General features: G+C 39.7%; 1 protein-coding gene across 3 annotated transcripts in view; it reads right to left on the bottom strand.

Annotated features, from left to right (window-relative positions):
* Window positions 1-432: 432 nt before the first annotated feature.
* Window positions 433-27,757, bottom strand: part of akap7 (A kinase (PRKA) anchor protein 7) — a 50,470-nt gene continuing 23,145 nt past the window's right edge. For 2 of the 3 annotated variants that reach the window (XM_008398105.3, XM_008398106.3), the window contains exons 10-11: window positions 10,216-10,251; window positions 433-2,827 (exon numbers count right to left, since the gene is read on the bottom strand). In XM_008398105.3, the coding sequence (XP_008396327.2) occupies window positions 2,613-2,827; window positions 10,216-10,251 (251 nt within the window). In that variant the 3' untranslated portion in view covers window positions 433-2,612. The remainder of the gene's footprint in view (window positions 2,828-10,215; window positions 10,252-27,757) is intronic. The other variant, XM_008398108.3, reaches the window with a different exon arrangement.

Below are 27,757 nucleotides of genomic sequence, written 5' to 3'. Positions count from 1 at the left end.
TTTACAGTTTGTAAAAGCCCCGATTAATAAACAGTGGATGTGCAAATTGCAAATTTTCACCTCTAAATTGCTTTGTTCCCAAAACCGATCGCCAACGATGGTTTGGGAGTACTTGAGGTCCCATCCAAAACATTTTGTGACAGCTTGAAAACGCTGAATATGTTTGCAGCTCTCAAAAAACAAAAAACAAATAAAAAAACATATCCAGGATAAAATTATTATTTTTGAGATTAAAAAAAATTGAACATCAATCCAAATCCAGATTTCAAATAAAAGTCGACTGCCCTGGTAAAAGGTGCGTGTACTCCTTTAAGAACTATGCTATTCATGAGAGTCGCTCCTCTAAAATGGTTTTACCTTCAGCATACAGAGGGTACAGACAATTACAGTGATGTTTTATGTATATCTACACCAAGGAGACAGAGATACATGTTGGTTTTAAATCGTATATCCCGTTTTATTGTTCAGACATGGCAGAACAAGATGTACAATACACGGTACAAAGAACACACACTCGTACACACACACACACATCGCCCAACATACACGTGGATACATGGAAAGACAAACAGAAAAGGCCCATTTGTCGTTGGCGCAGGACAAAATGGTGTCTTGATTGATACAGACAGGAGTTTCTAAGGGGATCCACTGATCAAACAACTCTTGTACACGATGTGAATGAGAACACACACACATACACACACGCAGGCTTTCAGAGACAGATGAACAGTCACAGAGGCCAACAGGAGAACTTTTGCATTTAAAGGGGATTTTTCATGGAGATTTAAGGATCTGGTGACAGCAAAAGATCAAAGCAAACAAACAAAAAGCCTCCAACGTCCACCAGAACGAGCTGCTGCCCACAGTGACCGTGGTTCACTGGATTTCACAGGGACTGAACTGTAATTTCAAGCTCCAAGCTGTTTGGCTTCTAAGAAACAAAACTGCGAATAGCTTGGATTCAACACAAAGGCTGTTTCCACGTTTGTTTGGTAGTTGTTTTTTTTAATTTCACTACAAAATTTTAAACCAAAGGTTGACATCTAGGAGATATTTTCACCCCATTTAGAAATGTTACCTACTTATTACGCCAAGTTACAACAAACTTATAATCACAAAAACTTGTTGTAATGCCACCACCAAAGCTGAAATAATAAAAAAAAGCAGTTAAAAAGAAAAATTTAAAATTCTGTGCTTTTAAGTTTTTCAAAAATTTTATTTTGCTTGTAGATGGCAGAAAAAAATAATTTCTTAAAAAACATGAAATTATATTTCACTTCCAGAAAACAGATTCCGCTTCTGCATGAAAGCAAATGAAACTTTAAAAGTCATGAAATGACTCTGTTCATCTTTGTTTTATACTTCACTGTCAAATATCTCCGGGAGCTTTCGCCGTGAATTCATTTAAAAATCTGCAGAGCCGCACGCGACGCAAAGACAATCAAATCAAAAACGAGAAACAAATGGAAGTTAGTAAACTTAAGAGCTTAAGAGTTTCCATCGGAATCGCTGCCCGCACCTTTTTCACCAAACGAAAGCTTCTCGGATTACGACTAAAAATGTCCAGAAGGAAAAAAAAACGCTGCTTGGGGTCGAGCCTCAAGCAGCCCCGACCCCAGCAAGTCTTCGACAATTCGGCGCAAAGAGTTTGCCTCAGATTTTAAAACGGCAGACGTAAAATAAATACTCCCGTTTCAACATCTCCACTCTTTCAGACAGAATAGACAGCAGATAGGAAAGCAATACAATGGTGTCAGTTTTGGCATTGATCAAGTACAGATGTGTTCTTGGCAACGAGTCGTCGTGTTGTTTTCTGGCGTTCGCTGCCTCCAGGCCTCCTGAACTGTGCGACGTTAGTGTTATTAATCTGTTATTTTAATGCACTGCGTGGAAGAAGCTGGACGCTGGAGTCCAGATCGGCTTCAAAACCCGCCATCAGCAGCCGCCGAGCTAAATGATTGTCACTTGGGTAATGCAGGACTCTCACACGACACATGAAGCTTGTGTTTCTGTGACCTGGTGGAGGCAGACGTCTGAACGGTTAAAATGCTGGAAGGTTCAAGAAAATCCATGTCCTGAAGACGGCAGCCAGACAAACAAAGGCGTGTGAGGACCAAAGTCGGAAAACTTTGGACCACGATTCAAGTTGGAAGAATCCGGCCTTGGTGAGTCAGTCCAGCTCGTGGCCACACAGTGATGAGCGATGAAACTGACCGTTAGGACGTCCTCCGAGCTCATTCGGAGCGCAGGTGAAGTCGAACCAACGTTTCCTAGAAAATTGAACTCTCTCTTCTCTGAATGGGCAGTTTGTTGTGGCAGCTCACAGGGAAGCCTGTGTTTAGAGGAGTGCTTCACATACGTCCATGTCTGGACAGCGGCAAATTAATTAACAAGGTGTCCTGCTAGGACAGTCGCCGCTGCTAGGACGTGAAGCTATATTATCTAATTATTGAGCACTTTTTGCCCAGCTAGCTCAGGTGGGAGGCGTGCTGTGATTGGTTCTGGCTTTGAGGGCGGGTCTTAGTGCCCCGCTCCCCCCTGCTTAGCCAGGCCTGGCTGATCTTTTCTGGGCCACTGGACGTTCAGAGTCTGTGCGCCTCCGCGCAAAGATGTCACTTCCTGTTGTCCGTGGAGGAGTTAGCTGTAGTGTCCGTCTTCGTCTCCTCTGTGCTCCCAGGCATCTGGAGCGCCGCGGCATTGGGCCCGCCCCCGTTTTGAAGCGTTTCCTGCTTGTACTGTTGCAAGGCGCGGCTGACGGCATCCTCCACCAACCTCCTGCTGACCCTAAGCAGCTCGGCCTCGTCGGGCTCTGAGCGGCGGCGTCCACCTGAGGGGAAGAAGTGGAGAAGAAAAAAAAGTTGATATAACAGCAGCATTCAGCTTCTATGCACCGCAAATCTTGAACAAACTTCCAGAAAACAGCAAAACTGCGTCGCCTTTGGAGCATAATCGATTAAGAATGTGACGATTGGCACTTGACTAATTGTAATGTTTCGATAGCTGACTCTCTGTTGCATGACTTTGTGTTTTTATGATGTAAAGCACTTTGAAATGCCTCGTTGCTGAAATGTGCTATACAAATACGATTTGATTGATTGATCGAACTGTGGGGTTTTTGATGCTGATGCAAACACTCCCAAATGTAGGAACAGGTTTTCAACATGTGCTGCCATCTCGTCACTTCAAACAAACCGCTTCAGACTCGTATTTAAATTGAAACCTCGATCCTTTAGAGCAGTGGTTCTTAACCTTTTTTGAGGTACCGAACTCATCAGATTCATATGCGCATTCACTGAACCCTTCTTTCGTCATAAATAAAATGATTTTTGTCCCCAAATTCAAGACATTTGACCCAACTAGAGTCTAGTTGGGTAACCCCATGATCACTAAGTCTTCTTAAAAGGGAGAGTCTCTGAGAACAATTCTTCAAAATATAGTCAGTGTTTTGAGCAAAGTTGAGCTGACTGTCCAGGAACGACCAAAGGTATTTAAAATTTTCCACAGTTTCAACAGGTTGGCCATCGAGAGAAACTGGAATCACTTTAAGGTCTTGTTTAGATTATTTAATTAGCTCTACATTCTTAAGATAATTAAAAATTAACAATAAATAATAAAGACTGCGGTATTCTGATTTAATAATGCAATTATATTTGTTGTGTTACCACCCCCACGCCACTAGAGGCAGTAGCCTCACCAAAAGTTCACCGAAAGCTACAGAATTTAGTAAAAACTGTGAGCTTTGCTTAAGTAATTAAAGACACAAGTTCAAATCCATGCTGACAGTGGAGCTCCTTCAATCAGGGCTCCTCCGCAGCACTGATTGGCTAAGCAATGTAACGTGATCCTCTGCAGCAAGTGACGTCAAAGTGGGGCGTCATCACGACTTTACACAAGTGTGTCTTTACCTCTGCGGCAGAGGCTCCGCCGAACCCCTGAGACCGACTCATCGAACCCCTGGGGTTTGATCGAACCCAGGTTAAGAACCACTGCTTTAGAGCTTTACTAAGAACAATAAAGTAACAACTTCTGCAGTTCAACAAGGTATCCATCACCATGTGTCGACTTCTCATTCCTCTTTGTCTCCGTCTCTCAATGGATTCACAATCTGACATGACATCAAACAAACACCAACCCACCTACCCACCTCCCTCTTTACTCAGACGGATCCTCGATATGATTTACAGCAGGTTTTAATGTCAGGAAAGACGTTTCCCTCCAAAGCTATCGAGAAAATAAAGTCCTCTTTGCTTTGTTCTGGTTATTGGGGCGACTGGAGAGACTCGTCTTATCAGACATGCCAGATACGGAGTCAGCAGACAGCTGACCTTTGTCATGCCTCCTCCTGTCACCATTTTTTTAAAAATCTGTGCTGCAGAAACAAATCCAGCTCTAAAAAAAGCCCTACAAAAGTACATTGTGAACTATCCATACACTCTCGCAGTTGTGCTTTCAGATTTGTTAAGATTAAAACAGTCATAATGCAACCAAAGAAACAACTTTTAAAAGCTGCAAATCAAGAATATGCATACAGCTTATTACGGTGACCTGGAAGGATTAACAAAATGCAAAAGAGAAAATGGAAGTGAAGCTAAAACACAGCAGCACTGTGGCTTTTGCTGTTTTATTGTGGTTTTTGCTTTTTGTTGACCCTTCTAGGCCACTGTAGAAGAGCTCTCTGATTAGGTGCAATTAACAACATCTACTTTTCTGGTTCAAATTATTGACAACCTTATATTACAGAATGAACAGCAGGGAGTAGGAGAAGATATGAAGCCATCATTTATGGACAAAGATAGGAATGCCAGTTTTACCTCTACCCTGCCTCCTGATGTGTTTATAGAGTCTTTCAACTTGATCAAACTTTATCATATAAAAACCACAAATATCAATGTATTTTACAGAGATTTTCTGTGGCAGGTCAGCACAAAGTAGTGCCTAACTGCGAGTATGTTGGAAAAATATTAGGTTTTACAAAGACAAGTCTGGAATACATTTTACGGCATATAAATGCTAGCATCTTGGACGTGTGTAGCTAACAGTCCAAATGTGTGTAACCTGTTCAGCTTCCAAAAAAAGGACTAATTGTTCGACGAAGTCTCGGGAACGAGAGTCTGCAGAGCTGCTGGAGGCTTTGAGAGGAAGTGCAGCGCGAGTCACGCTAGCAAACCTAAACGGAGAAGGATCCAACTCTGGGGAGTGTAACCCCAGATGAAAGACACAGCTCGACACCGGAGGATCCGGACTATTAAAAACAACGCTGCGATGAGAAATCGCAGAGCCGTGACTGCGGAGCTAAAGTGGGATCTTGTTAAGTCTGTTTTAAACAAAACAGTTTGTCAAGAGCACCCTGCAGCTGAACACCACCGCAGGGCCGCTACTGTAAACATTTCTGTTCTCCAGTTATTGTTGAAAAGAACATAAAACCGTAGGAGACATCACAAAACACTGCAGATAAAGAGAAGAATGTTTTTTTTTTTTGTCCGTAGGACAAGAAAAACAATATTTGTTTTCACTGAGTGTGATGTGAACGGGGTTTATAAAAGATATAGATGTTTTAAATATATTAACACGTCACCGTCTGAAGCAGAAAGTCATTTGCGGGTTATAAGATTTCAGTCAGAGAACAGAAGCAGTTGTTGTGAACGACGACGTTGATATTCTACGCTTTAACTCGAGATACAAGTCACCGTCAACCGAGTCGACTGCATGTCAAACACGACTGCTTCTTATTCCAACAGTAAACTCGGTGAGAGTCAAACACTAGCTTGTTTGCTAAAAGTGCAAACTTTCAAACCTGTAATCAAGTGACCGGTTTTTTGCTCCATCATTGGAAGAGTTGAAAAAATGTTTAATGATCCGCTTTGCAAACATTCTGCAGGGGGTTTCTCAGGGTTTCCCCCCCCCCCTCAAATACATTTAGATAAATGCAGAAAATAATCATTATTATTCTGAAGATAATATATGAGCATCCTCGCTAATCATAGCCTGAACCAAGCAGCTAAAAACTGGATGTCTCCACAGAAGAAAGGATGTTATGACAATCGTTATCTCTCAGCTCCTGTGAATTTTGCCATTTTTTTCCAGTAATGAGAAAAAACTATTTCTTTAGCCTGCTTAATTTCTTGATCATTCTGCGAAGGCTGCGGAGAAAATGAAAGGCAAAAAGGGGGATCCGGGAAGACGGACCGGCCAACCGGCAGCGAGGAGAAACTATAAGATGGACATAAAGTCAATAATTCATGTAGAAATACAGTTGGCAGGCAGGCAGCAAGCCAGGGCGGCGGGTATTAGAAAAACCAGGCAGCAATTCGGTTGGTCTGACACACAGACGCGCGCGCGCACGCACACACACACACACACACACACACACACCTCTGTTATAATCACGTCCTCATCTGATTACTAAAGACTGGAAGGAGATCCTCCAGCTAATCTTCACTGGCCTAAAATCCCACTGGGCCCGTATGTTTGTTTCATCATTGGGCAGAGTGGGGGCTTTTTTACGCTTTGCAGAAAATGAGTGAATGCAGGAAGAAGAGTGAGATAGCCTGAGAAGACGACGAGGTCCACAACGGTCAGAGTCAAATCCCAGGGAGAAGATTAAAAAGCCTGCTCGTTTCTCCTTAGCGTTTCGACCTCACATCTTTGTTGCTTTCTTTGTTCGTTTACAGATCAGACATTTCTTATTTACATGAAAACAAATCTTAAAGGCGCAGCTAGCTACAATAAACGGAGGATCAGAATCCTCAGCAGTAGAGAGGAGAACAGGGAACGACAGCTGAGGGTTTATTTTTGAAAACAGCAACATGCTGGACTGGTTTCTACATTATGTAACAAAGAAGCTTTGATTCAGTTCTGATTTGGGTGCGATATTCTTACCCAGGTTGTTCAAGAGAGACAGAAGATGTCAGCTAGAGGACTAGAATTAGACAATTTTACATTTACATACTGAAACTGCTGCTGGGCTCCACCAACAGCAACTCCTCAGGGTTTTTGAAGAAGACTCAGTGAGGCGTTTATAAAATCCAGTTTTGAAGTTGCTTGGTTTCAGCCTGTACATGAAAACGAGTTGTTTGTTGGCAATAAAGAGCTGAGGCAGCACTGCGAAGGAGAAGTGAATTTCTAGTGGCATTCACGTCCAACTTGTTACACGTCTGCCAATGACCGTGGCAGAAGATGTGTGACAGAGTCAGAGCGGTCAGTATAAATCATGGCCACCTTTATATGATTCAATCAAATTTCCTGAAAGTCTAATCTGTATTTACATGTTGATACATTCCGAATGTCTTGTAGGGAGAAGGCTATTTAGTAATGGTGTAAAACTCATTGGAATATAGATGTTTACATTGCAACTAGGGAGAAAAACTGCAAAAAAAACAAAAAAAAAAAAACTTAAATAAGTTACAGTGATGCTGTTTTCTACTTTGCTACACAAACTGGCATTTCTGAAAATACGCTGAGTCAAAATAAAGGTGCATTTTGCAAACTGCACTTTACATCTTTAGAAAAAGTTCATGGTTATCATTTATACCTCCCTAATTAAGGCAGCTATAAAAAACAAAACAACGTTCCCAGATCGCTGTGTAATCGTGTGGAGTCTGTTTTTAAAGTTAGGTCAGAAAACATAGTTTATTCCGTTGATCTGTACTTTAACGTCACACAGAAATGTGCAAAGATTTAAAATAAAACTTAACTCTGTAGATTGACTGTACAACAGCTGTCTTACGTTCTAATACTCTGATTAAGGACTGACTGATTGCTTCGCTGGTGACTGTAATCAGAGACAATCTGCTCGCCGGCGCCTCACAGAAATCAGAAATCAAAGCCTGCAACTTATGCATCTGAGCTTTATGACCTTAAAAAAGTATTAGTCACACCAGACTGTCACCACTAAGAGTTGTATTCTGTTGACGTGAGCATTGTGTGAGTTTAGGTTGTTCTTGGTGACAAAAGCCCAAACAGAAACCAGGAGGCACCAGGAAAAACCTCACTTACCTATATTTCAGAATAAACTCATGTGAGCTTCACTATTTGTTGTGTTTTTTCCTCCTCGCTTGTTTCCTACCTAACGAGATGTTCTGCTCCCTCCTGGTTACCCGTGCTCTATCGAGTTTCGAATCCAAGGAGCGTCGCCGCTGTTGTGCTGCGACGCAATTAGATTACCCGTGACCTCCCTCTCGGATAGACCGACTCACGCCTCCGACTCATCTCTGCGCGCATTTCTTCTCCCTCTGAACCTCGCCGTCTGAGTTTCTCCGAAAACAACCAACCAGAGCCACTTTTTGGGAGACCGCGTGCACCTTTATGCATAAATCAAACAGGTGCACTTAGCTCTAATGACCAACTCCTGCTCAGGGTCATTTGAATCACACGATGCAGACCTTGCTCGCCTTTTCCACGGCTCTTAACAATCACGGGGATAAACCTCGGCTCATTACCGATGATTTGGTTTGGGCGGCCAACAACCAGTAACCACTCAGAAATATGTTTTTCCATCCATTTACGGAGCCTTGCAGAAGTATTCAGTCCTGCTGAACTTTTTCAGCTTTTTGTCACATTAGAACAGCCAACCTAATGTTTTTTCTGATTTGCATTTAATGAGTTCGACCAACACACAAAGTAGTGCATGATTGCCAAGCGGGAGAGAAAGGATATGTAGTTTTTCCAAATTTTACAAATAAAACCTGAAATGTGTGGCCTGCTTTTACACCCAGTTGCCATGAATGAATAATGAATAGAACAACCACTTAGATCCATGATTTCTGCAATTTGTTTGTTCAATTATTGCTTCCCCAGCCACATGTTGTTGTGACCTGGGGCAAGTTGCCTATGGTTACGCGTTTTCAGTCCACTTACTTTATGACCTTTGGGGTAAGCCTTTACCAGCTTTGCTCATTTTTGCCCACTTTGCAACCTAGCTCAATTTCACTTACAAAGGAGTGTGAACACCAATTTTTAAGTCGTTCTACAGATAGCAGATTTAGGTTTGAACTGACTAAACAATTTAAACAAATGAATATGCATTAAATTTCTCAATAAGTTTACCCTGTTGACTGACTAAACAATTTATGAAGAAAACAGGATGTTTAAGATGTTTTCTAAAATAGTTTTCAACACAAAAGTGGAGCAAGAAACGCATATCAGACTACTCCGACAAGCAAATGCACACAAAAAGAAGAAAAAAATGCACAGTTTAAGAAACTGTATTGCAAATAAAACATAAATACTGCATTTCCTAGTATTTTGTAAGGATGAGTTAATCATTTGTATAAAAAATAACAAAATAAAAAAAAAACATGAATTTGCGATGCCATTTTTGAACACTGTAATGAAAATATCAATTATCTTTTTTTTTTTTTTAATCTTTTTCTTCATCACAAAGTTTCCACCTGTGTTTGTGAGATTTAGCATTGTACTTAATAAAAAAATCTACTTCCATTGAGGACAGTGAGGAAATCTAACTAACAAGTCAAATACAACAAGAATGCATAATCTGAACAAATGACACTTGAATGACCTTCCTTCAAAATATTCCATTTGCATAATAGCACACATTAATATTTAAAAAATTTATGTTATTAGATATATTAAGTTCTGGTAAGTCATGGTTGAAACCATGTGTTGTTTTTGTTCCTCTTCACAGCTACGTGCTACTTTGTGTTGGTCGATCACATGGAATCACAATAAAATAAACTACTGGTGTAATTTCAAAGAAAACATCAAGTATCTAGGTCTGCAAACATCAATTAATAGATATTGTTCGATAAAAAATAAATAAATCAGCTACATTTTAGAAAACTAAAGAGTAGTCTACAAAAGTCCTTTCCTCAAAGAAACAGGGCGATTCTTGATGTAACAAGGGCATAAACCCAGGCAGCACAGTTAATGGACAGTGTCCCTAATCACTTCCTGGCCAGCTGCTCTGACCGAGACAGAGGCCAGCGCTGCTCGGCTCATTTAGGCTCACTTTGCATTCGGCAAGTCAGCGTCGCATTTAATTCAGCGAACCAGAAGTCATGCATCCATTTGATTTTCAGTGCAAAACATTTTCAGTGATTGATGTTTTGTAATCAAGAATCATTAATCAGACTATTATTCATTTGGATTGTGTTGGGATTGAATCATATTAGGATCTTAACGTGCAATCAGAGATAATTTAGGTTATAATTTAACCTCAGTGCCTTAATTGCAGACGTGCGTTATGAGTACACATACTTGAGCGCTTGACATGGATCGGACTCTGAGTCAAATCTGCAAACACAAGAACAAACATGGACTGGTAAACAAGGACAAAATGAAGAATAAAAGCATGCACAAGTACAGTAAATACAATGTTATCCTAGAGAGCTGAGTCGTGGTGTTAAGCCTTACAGGTCTCTGAGGGGTAAAAAATAAGTTTGCATGTGTGCATTTTTCTGGGTTGTGGCGCAACGCTAGAAACCAGAAGTAGGTAAGAGCATCCATCATAAAAGGCTGTATGCTGTTTAAAATATGAGAGTACATACAATAAATCTTTGCTTTATATTAAGACTGGTAGAAAGGCGAAAATAAAACGGCACGTGAATTCCAGAAAGTTAAAGGTGGTGGATTGTTTTTATTATCATTTTTGTCAGCAGATCATCTTCTGTTTACACGAATCATCCAACTTTAGTCCTGATGTCAGTCGGCTTATCGCTGCTTGTCAAAGGTCTTTTCTGTGCGTCTCTCTGATAAGGGCACATATGTTTGAGTAAAAATCCTTTTATCTGAATGTTCGATCTCAACTTCTGATACAATGCAAGCCTTTATGACAGCAGTAAAGCTGCCCTTCGTACCCGTTTCGCAAATACATAGGGACCTTATGCTGTTTGACGAGCAGTCGGGATGACGGGTACCTGGAAAATCATTTACGCGACTTATCTCCAACGCCACATACCACACGTGTTCAAGCAGCGTCCTGAACACAAGATACGACGCTGCCTCTTTCGCCTCCAGCGTTGCATCCTTTTCTTTGCTTACTTCACCTTTTCCTCTCAGCTTCCTTCTCCAGCCTTCGTGCCTTAATAATCAACCTTTTCCCACTCTGTCACTCTACCTTTTTTTTTTTTTTGCTGGCAGTTGTCATGGCTACAGAGATGAGAACCAGACAGGCACTTCAACTCTGAACAACAGAAAGAGGTTGCACCGACTTCCATTCATGTTTCACTCGCTTCAGTCTCAAAGCCTCTTCTTCTTTCACACCACTTTAACTTCGTCTCCCCCCACACACACCGGAACTACTTGTATTTTCTCCCTCCCAGACTCTTTCAGGTCCCTTTCGTCATTTATTATGAAGGACGTTCCTTAAACTGTCAGCTCCTTGGGTTATTCAAGAAGTCTATCAAGCAGCTGGCGAGGATGCCGACAGTCAGTTCAATGTGACTGACATCCTGGTGGAGATGCTTGACATAGATTGCTCAACTGATGTGAACTTGCATAAACAATTTCAAGTGAAAAGTATATAAAAAAACTCCTCTAATGTTTAAAATATAGTGCTATTACACAGGGGCTCTAAATATTTTCTACGGTGAAACGCTGAACTCTTCCTGACTTGCGTTTGTTGAATTCTGAAGCTGCTTCTATAAAAGTTACTTTAACTATCTGTAAAGGTTTTATCTGTAGACAGACATGGGGTATATTCTTGGTCTCATTGTACATCAAGGTTTTATAGTTACACTTTTAAAACCAACAATGTTTTCTGTTAAACTGTTTGTATGATTTAAAAGTACTTTAAGTGAGATACCAAAGAAAAATTGAGTCAAGTCTACAGTCTTCTCTCACATACTGTATCTATTACAGTGAAACATTACAAGATATAAGCTCTACAGACAGAACAAACACTCGTTTGGATTATTTGTTGACCTTAAAAGAGCTTTTTGCACAATCAATACCCAAAAAATAATAATCAATAAACTTGGATTGTTTGGAATAGGAGGGGAGGCAGTGAATTTATTAAGACGTTTTTTCTGTGTGAAGCATCTTTTAAAGTTGGGAGGTTCTCCTCTGAATTAATTAATATTTCGTGGCATCCAGCAGGGATGGATGTTTGGCCCAAGTGGGCATCATGGAGACAATATAAGAATACTTATCTGTCCTTAAGCTACTGGTTACCTTGGAACAAAAATGTATTCTGGGCAGACATATAACTAACGTTTTAAGATTAAAACTCTGAAAGTGAAAAACTAACGGGTTAAAATATACAAGAAACTTAACCAGAAGCCTCCATTCTCTATGTACAAATAAAACCCAAACAGGTCATAAACTGTGACTCACCGCATATAAAAGTTCACAGTTTTATCATACTGAACATATTCCAAGTCTAGCATCATAACTACAAAACATTACATCAACTTTTCATTTCCCAAAAGGCGCAATATACATAATTCACTAGGTAGGATATAAAAATGGATCTTTTACACAATTCATTAACTCTGCAAAGCTAGCAGCAACATATTATCATCCGATATTCAAAGGTTATTCCTTTTTAAGAAGGAACTATACAACCAGAGGGGTTTTATAGATTTCAGACGGTTGAGTTTTCTATGCCGTATTTCTGCCTGTGATGTCCAAATCTGGATTGGTCTAACTTAGGTATTCAGGCAATGAAACAATTTAAAATCACATGCTGAACATCTAGATACTTCATTTCTTTCTCAGCATGTAAAAGCATCTAATATGGTAGATTTAAATGGAATACTTAAATAAAAATTCTTATAGCTTTTAAGATGTACTTTGACATTTATACACAACTGTTCTAGATGAACTAAAACTAGAAGTGAAAAAAAAATGCTGGTATTTAGTCAATCACTTCTGTGTAATAAATGTCATGTTTTACTGCCATCTCTTTTACAGACAGTAAACAAATGAGTGATAAAAACAGGTGAGTAGCAAAAATGATATACATAAATACAGATGTATTAATGCTCCTGCATAAACACAGTCATTTTGGCAGACATGAAAAGGTGAAGAACGTAATTACACTTTTACCTTCCTAAAAAAATTAGTACTGCTGTGACACCGTAATAACTCCCGATATGAGCCAGGAGCATAAAATGGAGAACACAAAGAGCAAAGGCTGAGATGTCGCAGGTATAAAGTTTGGAAATTTGGCTGCACATTTTCAGCGTGAGTAACGGGAAGTGGCAGCGCGCGCTGATTTACGTCGTTCTGTGTGCCGCAACCTTTAAACTGCATGAGCTCAAACTCCTGCATTTTCACTCATCTTGTCCTTTATCAGCTCCAGACATCCAGAGGAGTCCATTTTTGGTCAGATCAGTCTGCTGAATGTTAAAGCAGCTTTTTAAATACTTACCACGGTGGATGGAGGTTTTTTTTAATTTTTATAGCAGCTGGTTGTTCCTAAAGTTTATCGTTCCAGCCTATTTGCTACTGGTGACGCTAACCACACACTAAGGCTCGACATGCACAGTCCATGCAGCAGCAAAAGGACCCATAATAATCCAATTAAATACTTAATCATATTCACTGGATTCATGAGACTATCTATAATGTTTATATCCAGCCTCGTAATCTGCTGTGATGACTAATTCTTCCCATTTCAGCAGATTTCCTGAAAGCCTGAGCGGAGGTTTACACGGAACGCTAATAAAGCATATGTGGCACGACGAGATGGAAAAGTAGAAAGAGCAAGGGGCAGATGGAGAGGAGGGGAGGGAGAGGAGAAAGCCACAGAGGAGGAACAGCCAAAATGGAGGTTCGAAACTGAGATACGAGAAGGCTAAGCAGGAGAAAACCAAACTCGAGAAGGGGTGGGGGGTTAATTTGAGGATAGAGGAAGAGCGAGGGGGAGAAACTGGATCCTGAAGATGAGGAAAGAGAAGAGGACAGCAGAGGCAAAGCCGAGGCTCCAGAGCGGGGAGTTAGATTCGCTGATGGCGGAGCAGTTTCCTGAGGAAATACCACAGACTCCTCCAAACCCATGACACTGCCTGCAGCAGAGAATACAAACACTTATTTTTTTTATCGCCGAGCGTATTTGTCAAGCGTTTCAATGAACACGTGACAAAATAAAAACTAAAATATAGTTTCTGACAGGGAAAAAAAAAAAAAAAAAGGCAGCAGCCTTCTCACTCAGGAATAATCCACTTAATGAAACATTTGGCTACAGCTCTAAAGTCTGATCAATAAGCCTAAGAAGAGTTTATAGGCCTGTGGTCTCCAGCCTCAAATGTCACTTGACAAGGCGATGAAAAGCTTGGTAAACTTTCACAATGTCGTGTAGAAAATGACTCGGCAAAGGCAAAAGGAGAACTAAGTCTACAGCACACATCCACGGGGTTTGAAGCGGCCCAATTTCAATGTGTTTCAACTTTTGAAGTACAATAAAATAAAAAAAAGTTGTTTCTGGCAATATCTCCCGTCAAGCAGAACAATGGTACAGAGTGCACTGGGACACACACACACACACACACGTTCTTCTAATCCAACGTGCGAAGACAGTTTTATGAAAAATAAATCCTTCTGCTGACAGTGAACACAATAAAAGCTCCATTGTTCTGCTCACACCTGTAGAAAACAGGATAAAATGAAGCATTTTTTTTATTTTATTTATGCTTCAACTTCTGATGTTTATTGGATTGCCTAGGGAGTAAATGGAAATGCACATTTTTCTGGGGGAAAAAAAAGAAAGATGACACAGGTGGCCATTTCTCTTAAGCAATATTTTGTTTTCAGACGTCACCAGCTATAATGACTGTTGTTTTGCGTCACCAAGTAGTGGGTCATGCAAACCAACAAGTTGTTTGAGAGGTACACCAAAAAAACAGCATTTCTCATCTTATAACCACAGTTAAAGTAACTGTAACTATGCACCTTGGCTGGGCTCCAGTCCAACAATAAGCACGGTGGAGGATCTGTGTTCCTGTGGGCTTGTTGTCCTTCTAAAACCGTGGGAAACCTGATAGATTTCAGGGAATTACAAACTCTACTTCTGAAATGAAGACATAAAAATGTCTAGTCGGCTCTGCCAGGAAGCCACAGCTGGGCTGTCATTGGTCTTTCAGCAGATTAATCATCTAAAACATATGGCCAAATCAGTGCAGAAAAACTCGACTGGACGCACAATCAATATTCTTTCATAGGTAAGTCAATCCCCAGACCTAAATCAGATAAACCAAGGAGAGGAGGGCATAAGGGAGGACGATCTAGACTGATTGCTTGCTCCGACCTTGTGCATAAAGCCTTGATGAATCTGTTGTGCATGGTAGAATCTAAAAGAAGACGGTGCGCCATTGATGTGTGTAACATAAAGGCTTAGTATTGAAGAAAACAAGTTACTAACTCAAAAATACAATTTCATTAGCAAGAACACAAGTCAATCAGCTGTTGTCCACAAATTCACTACAATTCCTTTTAATAAATATTTAAGCTTTAATAGAAGATGGGAGAGATCAACAATTGACTCACTAAAAGGGAAAACTTAAAAAAAAAAAAAGATTAGAAAACAAAGATCAGCCTTTAAAAAGTAGAAAATAGGCAACTTTTTGTAATGATTTTCTTTCCTAGAAGACAAATATCTAAATCTGTCAGCTTGAAAACTGAAGCCGACATCTGAAGCTGTTGTGCATTTATCTTTGTGAACACGGACGAACCCAACGAAACACTCTTAATGCCCTAGTTTGATTTACAACAGCCCTAGACTGCTGCAATCCACCAATCGGCCTATAAGAGTCTATCACAACTCAACTCTAGAGTTTCCAGGACAGTGTTGAGTTTCAGCACTAAATTTTGCTATTGAACTTGAAAAGCCGCAGCTGTAATATATGGTGAAATTCTCTCCAAGAAGCAGGAACAGTCTGACCCGGGCTGCAAAGTATGCTTCATCTAAACAGTGTCTGGGTGAGTAGAAACACTGGCTGTGATCCAGTCAAACACAATCAAACATCAGCGACTCGGAGCACTAAAGAAGTGAACACCGCCTTAAAAAACACACATCCTGGTGTAGCCGTTCATCTTTATAGAAAAACCGCACGTGCGAATCCCACAACACAAATTTAAGGTTACATAAGCTGTAGCGTTTTATGACTCCCTCCCGTCTGTCAGGTTGTGACGAATAAAAGCAGCGAGATGTTTTCTGCTGAGTGGCCAGACTCGAGACTTTCATAAACTTTTTTTTTTTTTTTTTAAAAGAACATGAATAAATAATGTGAATATTTTCAGCCTCTCTGCTGTGACGACGGTGCATGACGGAGTTAACGCTGAGAGGCAAGAGAAAGAAAAGCGGAGACTGGGCATGGAGGATAAAACAGGATGAATTAAAACAGCGCCGCATGCAGCTCGTCCCCCTGCTGCGCTTCCCCCTGCTTCTGTGTTCTCAACTTTCTCTCCTTCCTGCTCACATGCGGTCTCTGCTGACTCCACCTGCACACCTCGAACACAAACAGGCCCGGATTCGACTCAACATTTTCATAACAATGCGGAGGTACAAAAAGCTTTCCTGTTAAAATGAAAAAGAGACGGCGTCCGTCCAAGGACGGATTTGAAGTGCTGTTACGGAGATGATGCAGGTGCACAGCTCACGCCGTGAAGAACCAGGTGAAGATTCCCCTCCCTTCTGCATGTTTCAGACCCGGCGGTGGACCTCTGCGAGGGGAGAGGGGAGCTGCCATCTTAGAGGGCGTTATTAAAATGGATAATTAAAAAAAAAAAAAAAAAGCAAATGTTATGTTTTGCAAGCTGAGCGGGGAAGAAAAGAGGCTTCGAACTCAATTGAAAGATCTTTAAATCATGTTCGACAAAGCAGCGGCATGGCACCTGCTGGGGCCAACGTGAAAGCGGAGAAAAAAAGAACAATATTAATTATTGTGTGAAAGCAGCACAACTCGACTTTAAAGGAAGTTTTATAATCAAAGGGATTAATTATCATATTTTCAGCCAGTTTGTTTGCAGCTTCAGACTTGGCAGGGAGCCTTAAGGGCTGCATTTTAGAAAAAGATGAAAATCTGTTCGGTTTTAATTAAGCTGAAGGGCAGAAACAAAGTTTTTAATATTCAATAAGGGCAGCTTCATCTTTCGGAGTTTTAAACGGAGCGTCGGCAGAGATTCTTGAGACGCGGCTTTAACTCGAACAGTGACCTTGGAAATGTCAGCCAGTTCAATCTGAAGTCCACGCAGGCTCCGCACGGGATGCAACACAATTCCCTCCAGGGAACGTTGATATGGGATGCCAACAAAATCTAATCGATTGCACCAGTAAATGTGCCATATAAGAGAATATATTCCCAGGAGGCAATAAACTAAAAACATGCTCCTGTTTCTTTGTGTTTGAAATCGTTCATTATTTCAAAGCAAAACGCTTTAGGTAAACTGTTTACCAAAACACGTTATTCCGAGAAGTTGCTTTAATTTGATTTATAAATATGATGATTCTAGTAAATAGATTTGATTTTAAAAAGAAAGACCCGGTAGAGCGTATGCACTGACTCTCTTTATTAAAAATATTTTAAATACAAAAAGTACAATTAACTATGACTTGTCTTCACAATACGACGAAGCTCTGTTTCAATTATTCTGTCCTAAACTTTCTTTTGTCATCTTGATGTACCCTTAGTTATCAAGCGTAGCAAAGCTTAAGAATGTATGCAGCACTGGCTTGCCATACTTTGAACTTTGCACTTCGATTAAAAGGAACAGGTGAGTCTTTTAGCACCATCACTGCTACCCAGTTGCTGTTATTGTGGCCAGATTAAGAAAGTATCCTCCTGTACTCATTATCTGTTGTGACTCACAACACACTGCACTAAAAGCACGTGTGCTGCTCTCCTGGAAGAGCATAGCCATCGCCTGCAGCAGATGTATTTGTTGTCTGACTGTGTGAGCATATGTACAGTTAATCCCATTTAAACAGAACTCTCGTCTCAAAAATATTTTAACTGTTCACATATCTACTCCCACCATTCTTTGAGCCCACTCAGGAGAACTGCTGCGATGTTTTTGCAATTAAAATTAAATTACGCAGAGATTTTCAATAGCTGGACAAAAAGGGGCTATAAAATATTAGAAATGTTTCCAAAAGATCCATATTGAAGACGTGGGAATGTTGGATTCGCCACAACGTGAGAATATGTTTATGTGTTTGTCACCTGCAGTGACCGCTAACACCACACTGTGACAGCTTGTCACATTGGTCATGGCTGAACTCGCGCGCAAACACGGTGGAAGCAAACGCACACCCACACGCATGCTTGTGTCTTGAAATGCTCACGAGGGAGGGTGTCGCCGAATCGCAGGGGGGTAGGGGTGAGCATCCGACCCGCAGAACACACACGGAAACACTGAAACACACACGTCTGCTTCCCCGAATGCGCCGGTGTCTTTGTTTCAAAAACACCGTTTCTCTTTAAGGCCGCTCTCTTCGTTTCCCCCTCATTAGTCTTCAGTCCCTGCCTCACCCTTTCCCCGTCGCTCTCTGCTCAGAACTAGGGCACAGTGGCTCCACTGTTTATAGCAATGCAGCTGCAAGCAGAGAATAAAAAAGGGACACAGAGGAGAGAAAACAGCAAGAGAGAGAGAGGGAAGCAGAAAAAAAAGACTCCTGCAAAAGAGCAAACGAGCACCTACACACTCCAAACCTATTTTCAGAATTGGCTTTTCAGCTCAGAGTCAAAGTCTGCATTTATGACTTGATGAGCAACAGGATCTCTCGTACAAGGTGCACGCACAAACATGCATTTTTACAACCACAGATCATTTACTCTTTTCAATACTTCTTGTTTAATCATTACTTCAGCCAGTAGCTCATCGATTTTCTTTAACTACAGAGACGTAGTGCTTTTTTTTTTTTTTTTGCTTCCAGTAGAAATAAAAATGTCAAGCATAAGCACTACGTGTGCAGTCTGGGTGGCTCAATAAAAAATCTATAAAACCCAAAAGCAAGTTGTTTTTTAACAGCCTAAAACCTAGACTAATGCTTTAATTGAATTGAATTTTGGCTTTGTAAACAAAATATATATTAAAAAAATGCTGTTCAAAGCAACGTGTACATAAGGCTTTAGGAAAAAAAATGTATAGGACATTTTTTTGATGTCTACTTAACACAGTCTGAGATGTTCAAGAGTAAACTGCAGAAACAAAACATAGATTTAGAGTTGCCCAGTAGGGACAGCGTAGAGGCAACTGTGACAGCACATCAGTGACACTTTATCTCTATATTTAGCAACTTTTAGACCCGTCTAGCAGCATTTCTTCAAAAAGCGATTAGCAACAAATCTAGTGACTGTTTTTTTCTGTTTTCTTATACTTTTTTTCTGTCATCTTGCCCAATTTAAGTCGTTGGATTCAATATGTAGTTATTACAAAGGCCCTTCATTTTTGTGGTGGTACGCGTGAAGCACAGTCTGCACCGTTAGCTCATTTGCGGATTTCTTTTTTGATATTTCGTTTTCCTTTTTGAATTTCACTGCAATTGTAAAAGCACTTATACAGACATTTAAAAAGAATATCTAAAAGTACAGATGAAAATGGCTTAATTGAATTTTGCTACATTGTTTTGACTGCTATTTTCTCAAAAACGTATAATCAGGTGAATGTGTGCTCCTGTGTACAAAAATCAAACGTGAGGAAAGATGGAGTAATAAATTTGTGCTTCCCATGAGCACATGTCTTGTACAGTACAATTGTCCACTAGAGGGTGCATTGACAATGTCGCTACGTCTTATCGTGAATACACAATTTTCTACTGATTATAATCTTCTAACGAAATTATGACAATTATCATTCACTAAGTAAATTGTAACATTGTCTAGGAAAAAGGTCATTTTACAGGAAGTGATATTTTCATTCATTCATAAATAAATATGTTTCACTTTGAAGATCTAAATGTTAATGATCCTGAAGCAATTCTTTTAGTGCCCGAGGAAATGAGCTAACGGTACGGATCGTGGATCTGGGACATGTGGTGTAATCACAGGCACCATTAAGTATCTTCTGGGTTGTTAGTTGTCCTTTCAACTATTTTTACAATCTGTGAACTAATAAAAATACAACAAAAAAAAAACAAATTTGACATGTGGGTTTGCTTAACTGGTCTCAAGTTGTTCAGTATCAAGTTACTTATAATTATTCTGACAATGAAGCTGAATATCTACGAGAAGACAATTGTATTCACATAATTTTGTACAAGAAGCAGATCAAGTTTCTTAGTCTGTTTCTGTGGGCAAACAACAAATAAGTAGAAACTAATTAAATGCTCCCAACGTGTACCAGTTAAACTCATCGACTGCAATATACGCTGGCACCACATTCACAAGTCACCGACAAAAAGCCTCACTTCATTTGTCTCCCCCCAAAAAAAACAGTAATGCAAAAATGTTTTAATCAAACCACAAGCTGCTCCACTAATTACCCCCTGGAGCTCATTTAAATTACGCCTAATAGACATTCCTCTTCATCATCGCTGTCATCTGGTGAGAAATTCAGATTTTTACTTTCACTTTACATCTAAACTTTCATTTAACCGCACTGATTTTGTATAAAACGAGTTACATACCTATTTTTGTGTTTTTATTTTTCTTAGAAGGTTGTGGTGGTCTAGATGTGGAGAAATCAGATCGAACTGTGCCCCATGACTGCACACAAAAGGATGATAAATATTTTCTACATCGCTCTGGGGTTAAGAGCGAGAGACTTGGAAATTGTTCCCTGTTTGCAGATAAAATCCATGTTCTCAGTCTTCTTCAGTCAGAGCTTAAGAGTTAAATGAAAAAAAAACAAAAAAAAAACGATTTTCTAAAATCAATTCAGAGCCAGTAATGTTCAATACGTAGTAACTCTAATCTTTAAGATGCGTACACACAGAATTTTTAATCCTGAAACTGTCAAAAACTGAGGTATATTTAGTCTACTTTTTAAGAATTTTAAAGTTACTGCTACACCAAAATAGATAGGAGACATAAAAAAGATAAGACAAAGAAGACCTCAACCATTTTCACTCATCAACACTGTGACTATGGTACGTGGCTTTTAAATTTGTAAATTTAATTTGTTGGTCACTTCGCAACAGTTTTATTGGACTGAAAAGAAAAATTAACCTACTGGACAAAATAAAAAATAAATCCATAAACCTGTCACTGTTAGAGTTGAGAATGCAGCATAAAGTTTAGTAATCTTAACAAACGATGCCAAACTCATGCTTTAAATGTCTCTGCAAAAACACAGTGTTGCTGCTGTTTCTCTGACTCATTTAAACAGTCATTAAATTTCACACTCTTACGATAAGAAGTGTAATGTAGTATTGTTATAAAATAAGTGAACAATGTGGCTTATGATAAAACAAAAATCACAGGTTTCTCACTCAAACCTCGTTTGGTTGAGCTGCTTGTGTGAAGGCATATATAAAAACTGCTAATAAGTTTCAACATGTGACTGAAAACAATGCACTCTTTATCACAGCAGCTGTGATTCGTATAGTAACTGGTGTAAAGCAGTAGATCTGAGAAAGGATTAGTTGAATTTTTAGAGAAATATTTATTTTGCTACGCTCTATCCTTGGTCAAAATAAGTGCTACTTTTTGTAATTGTTTATTTATGTATATATATGTATGTATGTGTCACATGGCACAATTTAGTCTATATGTCAGATTGGATCATCTTGTGTTTATAGGTATAATTTTTGCATATACATGTCCTGGTGTTAGTTCTATTATGACTGTCATTTCATCCTATTTTGTATTATGTAAAGCAGCACTGAAAAGCTTCTTTTAAAAAATAAAAAAAAAGTCTTCAGTGAGTAGATCTCTTCAGTCTGTCGGTGAGAAATGGATTGATTAAACACCAGAATATCACCTTGAGCTCATCAGAGACTTGAATGGCATCAACACACTCACACAGAGCTCAGATCACAGAGTTAATGTGCAGCATCCCCCTGTCAGCTCTCCACAGTTTGTTTTCTTCAAAAGAAAGATGCCGAACCGCCACAAAGGCTTTTTGATCATGAATGAATCTATTGAGCAAACAAGTGTTGATTTTATAAGTATATCCCTGCTCTGTTTGGCTCGTGTGAGCAAGGACACACATGCAATTATCAACCTGCTGCTGCTGCTCAACAGTTGGTAGAAATTGATAAAGAACGACATGAAACACATCCACAAAGAATGTGGGAGAAAAACGGAATGATTTTCTGTCTTTTGGGGAGCTTTTCTTTTAATATTTTGGGGATTTTACATTTAACGTCCAGGATAAACTATTTAATCAGGGAAACATCAATGCAGCCTAATGAATACAATGTCAAGCTCTAAATATGACCACGTTTGGGAAAAAGGGGGTTACTATGAGAATCAAAAATCCCATAAAAAGACAAGTATTTACTTAAAGCGGAGATGTGGTTAAATAAAGGTATTAATGGAAAAATGGTAAGGCTGAATAATGACCTTTTATTTACTACAATCTACAACCCGAGACTGCTAACAAATTCAATTACACGGCCCCCAGTCACTCTTTCACAGGCACTCCTCCTCCTTAGGTCACCGCACAAACATGCATGTTGCTGTGCACACACATGTGGAGCGCTGACATGACGAAACGCACATCTCTCCACGGTGCATGCACGCAGTCTATTCCCGCAGACAGCACCATTGAGAATATCAATCCAACTGTCTCCTCCAACAACACACGCCCACGCATGAAGACGGGGAGCCGGAGACACTTACTGATTTTCTCCTCCGCTTGGGAGAAAGGGAAGCAGCACAGCTGACCCATGGCGCCTCCTTTCCTCTTCTCCCGCTCCCCTCTCCCAGCTGCAGCCCCTGTTTTTCCTCAGCTCCTCGTTCTATGACAGACGGAGAGAGACGGCGTCCTGCTTCTTCCCGATTTTATTTGTTCTGTATAGCACTGATTTTTACACCCTCAGAAAGGGCAGACAGACCCGGTGAAGATGGAGGCAATAACAACAAACCCAAAAGAAACCAAAAAAAAAAAACAAAAACAAAAAGCCTCCCTTTCTCTTGTGCAGCCAAAAGAAGCCAGAGCAAGACAGCAGATGCTGGGAGGAAAAAAAAAAATGAACGAGTGGCTCCTTGCTCCTGCTCTACTTTGCGCTGACACGGGGAGGAGGGGTGTGTGCATCAGAAAGAGGGAGGAAGAGAGAAAGAGAGAATGGAAGAGCTGGAGTGTGAGGGCGTAGGAGACTAAAAGAATATTTTTATTTTTTTGCATTTGAAGTGGCGAACGCGGAGGAGGAGCATGTGTGAGTAAGATAAAAATTGCATGTGTGTTTAAGTAGACTAGGACAGAGGAGGTGGGATGTAGCATGGGAGTGTTTGTGCCGACAGCACGCTTCTCAGTGTGGCTGGCATGTGAGCGAGGGAAAGGGAGTGACAGCATATATGGGGAGACAGCAGACACTACTGTGGAAGAGTGTGTGTGTGCATGTGTGTGCGTGTGTGGAGGGGGAGGGGGACTTACAAGCTCCGCCTCCTAATCACAGCCGGCAGCTGCAGCTCTCCACTGCTTTCGACTGTCTTATTTATGAGACCTACATCTATATCTTTCTGCATTCAAATGCATCTTAAATAGATTCAGTAATGGTTAGAAACGGTCAGAAGACAAGGCTAATAATGTTTGGCAAAATTCAATATGAACTTAAATGCTAAAATAATAAAAAAAAATAAATAAAAATAAATGCCATAGAGAACCTAAACACCCGACTCAGAGGTTAAGACAAAGTTAAATGCATCAACATAACTTTGGACTCCTTGTCCGAAGTCTATCAAAAACGTACGGGTGAATCTGACTGCTTTACTTTCTAAATAATTCCTCCTAGAGTTGAGACACAGGGCATTGCTGTGGCAGCTACAAATCTTTGAGCTGTACTCACTGACACAAATCTAGCTGAAAATCGACCGCTGTGTCGACAACATGAGGCTCCTTTCAGGTTGGACGTCAACAGACATCCTGGCTGATTCAGAAGGAAATAGACTAAATAAAACACCACCATTTCTGCCCGGCATTCAATTCAGTCCTGAACAATCAGAACAAAAGTAATTTACTTCCAATGTACTTTATTGTCTAAAATCATATTTATTACATCCCATTTATCAGAGTTATGTCCAATTTTGTGAATATTCACACGAAATACCTACATTTATGTCCATCCTATGCCCTATATCCAACCCACGTTATTTATTCATACATTGGATCCCTGCTAATATTGTGATGGCCTCTAAAAATGCAAACAACCGCCAGTTTTAAGTGTTCAAACACAAAATGTACTTTAATACACTTTATACGTGCAGTGGAAACTGAGTGCTATCGCAGAAGCTAACATCTACAGTCTTTCTTATTTCCGCTCTTGGTGTACAGCCACGGAAAATGGATTGAACTCCTTAAATATTGCTCCTGTGTATTTCAGCTTCCCAAGTTGTATTTTCTTCTGAATATTTCAGATATGCTCTACAAAAAAAAGAAATAACATAAAATAAAAAAAAAATAGGCTCACTATACGCATGGGGAAATAACTGGAGTAAACAAGCCGGGTAGATTTTACTTGTCATTTAAGGAAGGTGTGTTGTCATAAATGCTGAACTTAACCAGTTCATGTTAGTCCGCTAATTTAAAAACTAATGTTTGAATCTGTGATAAACACTTGGATGTGCAAGCATTTCTTTACTTTTGGTCGTGAGACAGAAGAGTATAAAAATGACAAAAATAAACGGATGCTTTAGGTTTAATGGGTTTCTTTATTATGAGTGTCATTTCTCACAGTAGTAAGAAATAAAATAATCCAACGTTATTGATGTTGGTTTTTGGAATTGCACCTGTGTTTCAGCTGAAGAGAGAAAACTAGAGTTTCGGTTAAGGGGTTTGTAGAGCAGCCTAATAAATAATGACTGACATAGCGAGGGTAACGACATGAATTGCTGTTCATAATTTGTCGGCGTGTGAAATGTCTGCACTGGGACCTTTTAAGAGCCGTTAAAAAGACGAATAGAGCTTAAGAAACAACGAAAGCACATAGAAAGATGTATTTCTTTATCTTGCTGAATGGGACCATTTTTTGCTGCTACTCCCTTTTTGAGAGAGCAAAAATCAACGCAGTGGTAACACTGTGTTTTTATTGTTCTCATGATCTTTCCATTTGGCACCAATACGAAGCAGATTGCAAATCTAATGTGTTCATTAGATTCATAATAATTTTTATTAAAAATAATTTTAAAAAGTAAAATACTTAGAATGAAACCAGGCACTGTCAGATGAAAGCATGACAAAAAATTTATGTTTATAGCTAATGTTTACTTAGAGGCCTTTTTAATTACATTTAAAAGGGCTGTACAGTGGAATGACTCAGAGGTCATTCCACTATGCATCAGAATATGCAAGAAAAAAAAACTAGGTTTGCTTTATTTCATGAAGAATATGATGAAAAAGATAATTCATTCGGTAAAGTGTGAACTGAACAGCCAGACAGCCGGAGCTTAGAGGGCAATGCACATGCTTACAGAGTCAAGGCTGTGGTTGGCAGATTGAAGAGCCGAGTTGAAGAGCTCGCCCTGTGGGTGGCTGGAGAACATGCGCACAATCAAATAACCCAAGGCACTAGCCGTACAGCGAATACCATTTCAGAATCAACTTCATCACCCCGGTTTGCACACACCAACAAGGAGTAAAACTTCGGTTCCACTTCACCCTTAATACACAGACATTGAAGTTCAAATATAGGCAATTTGGTGACAAACAAAAAGCAATTGCATTCATGTGTACAGCATTATAAAAAAAAAAAAAGATAAGTCAAAGTTGAATTAGTGTAAATATTAATTGTACTGATCCAAGCACTCTGTTAAGTGTTTACCAGAAAGTGTCTGCGGTGGATAGTTTTAGTAAAAATCACCGTGTAGCGTCGACTCAAAGGTGAAAGTCTAAACTTTCGAATGTGTGATTTCTGAAAAGATGTTGGTTCCACATACAGCAAGCAAGATGCTCATTACAGCTGTTGGGGATTGGTTTGCTTTTCTATAACTCCACAGTTTTTACAGAGCCATGCAGAAACACTGGTGGTATCGACCATAGACATAATAATATGGCAGCCATCTTGGAGCGGTACTCCCTCCTACTTTGCTCAATCAAAACAGCAGAAGATGCCTCAGCACTGAGGGATATTGTTGTTCTGATCGATAGACTATTGATGTGAGGGCTCAACGAACAACATTTCACAAGTAAGATGGACATATTATTGTGTATATATTGTGATTGGAATATTACTTTACTGTATTCATGTCCACTGGCGAGATACCAGCTAATATTAGCTACAGTGCTTGGTGTAATACGGGTTCAGCCCCGCTATGAAGGCTAACTGAGATTCTGTAAATCTAAAAAAATTAATTATTCTCCAACATTGACTTAGATTATCTGACACAAGAGCATATATTAGAAATGAAACAATATAACACATATTATAAAACTTATATTATGTGTTATAACATTCACCAGCAAAGTTTACACAGGTGGTAAAGACTATTATTTATATGTAATTCTTTCACTAGTAAAATACATCCCAAATCTTCCGTTTTTGTTTTGAAAGTTTCATAAAGACACAATGTGAGGAAGAAGAGGGAGATAAAGAGAGACAGATTCAATGCATAAATCTCACATCGGATTTTGGACTCAATCTCAGCTGCTGAATCACTGAAGCTAGAACTCGACAACTGAAAAACACACACACACACATATATATATATATATATATATATATATATATATATATATATATATATACACTGCTCAAAAAAATAAAGGGAACACTTAAACAAGACAATATAACTCCAATTGAATCAAACTTCTGTGAAATCAAACTGTCCACTTAGGAAGCAACACTGATTGACAACGGGGACCCTCGTCAGGTCAATCAGTGTTCCTTCCTAAGTGGACAGTTTGCTTTCACAGAAGTTTGATTTACTTGGAGTTATATTGTGTTGTTTAAGTGTTCCCTTTATTTTTTTGAGCAGTATATATATATATATACAGGGATGAAAGTAGGGGGGGGGGGGGTACGGTCGCGGGGGTACGCAGTACCTGCAAGAGAGAGGAGCGGCTGTCTGCTGTAAAGAATCAATGGGTTCACTGTGCAGTCATAAGTGCAACCACTAATCAACCGTGACTGATTAGTTTTTCAAGAACAATCTAAAACACAACTTAATCAGTTAATAAATAGCTTTTTTGTTTCATTTCATACTGTTTCTGAGCTGTTCATGCTTTGCTAGAGCAGCGGTGCAATACGTGGATCTCGGAAGGTTTTGAGTCGATCTCGGCACGACAAACTGAACACCGCCAGGACGCTGAGACCAGCACGTCCTCCTTTGACTCCTTATCAAAACGTTCGTAACTTTATTAAAGAACGTGTTCAAATTAATGACCCAACAAAAATAATAATCTCAGTAATTGTTTCAACAAGGTGTTGTGCAATTCTGTGCGTTTCGGGTCCATTACCAAAATAACTAGCAGAGCAGGAGTTTAAAATTAACTAATCAACCACCGCTGTGTTCATGAGAGGCTTATTAATAATCGCAAAATAAATGTCAAGCCTGAAAAGCTAATATCATAACGGACTAAATGTTATGTTTTTAAAGAGATCTCCGCTGGGCTTGCGGAGCGCAGGCAGTTGCCATGACAACAGGTGAATTTAAATTACAAAGAGAGAGAGTAAAAAGGTGCGAGTGGTTTTGAGTTGATCACCTTTTTGGGTTATATGTTTTATTAAGTATTTACAAAACAAATGGCTTCTAACGCGATA

This window comes from Poecilia reticulata, chromosome 21 (assembly GCF_904066995.2).
Source record: "Poecilia reticulata chromosome 21, P_reticulata-male-v2, whole genome shotgun sequence".
NCBI lineage: Eukaryota > Metazoa > Chordata > Actinopteri > Cyprinodontiformes > Poeciliidae > Poecilia > Poecilia reticulata.
Note: the sequence above shows the minus strand (reverse complement) of the source record. Positions and strands in the feature narration are given on the sequence as shown.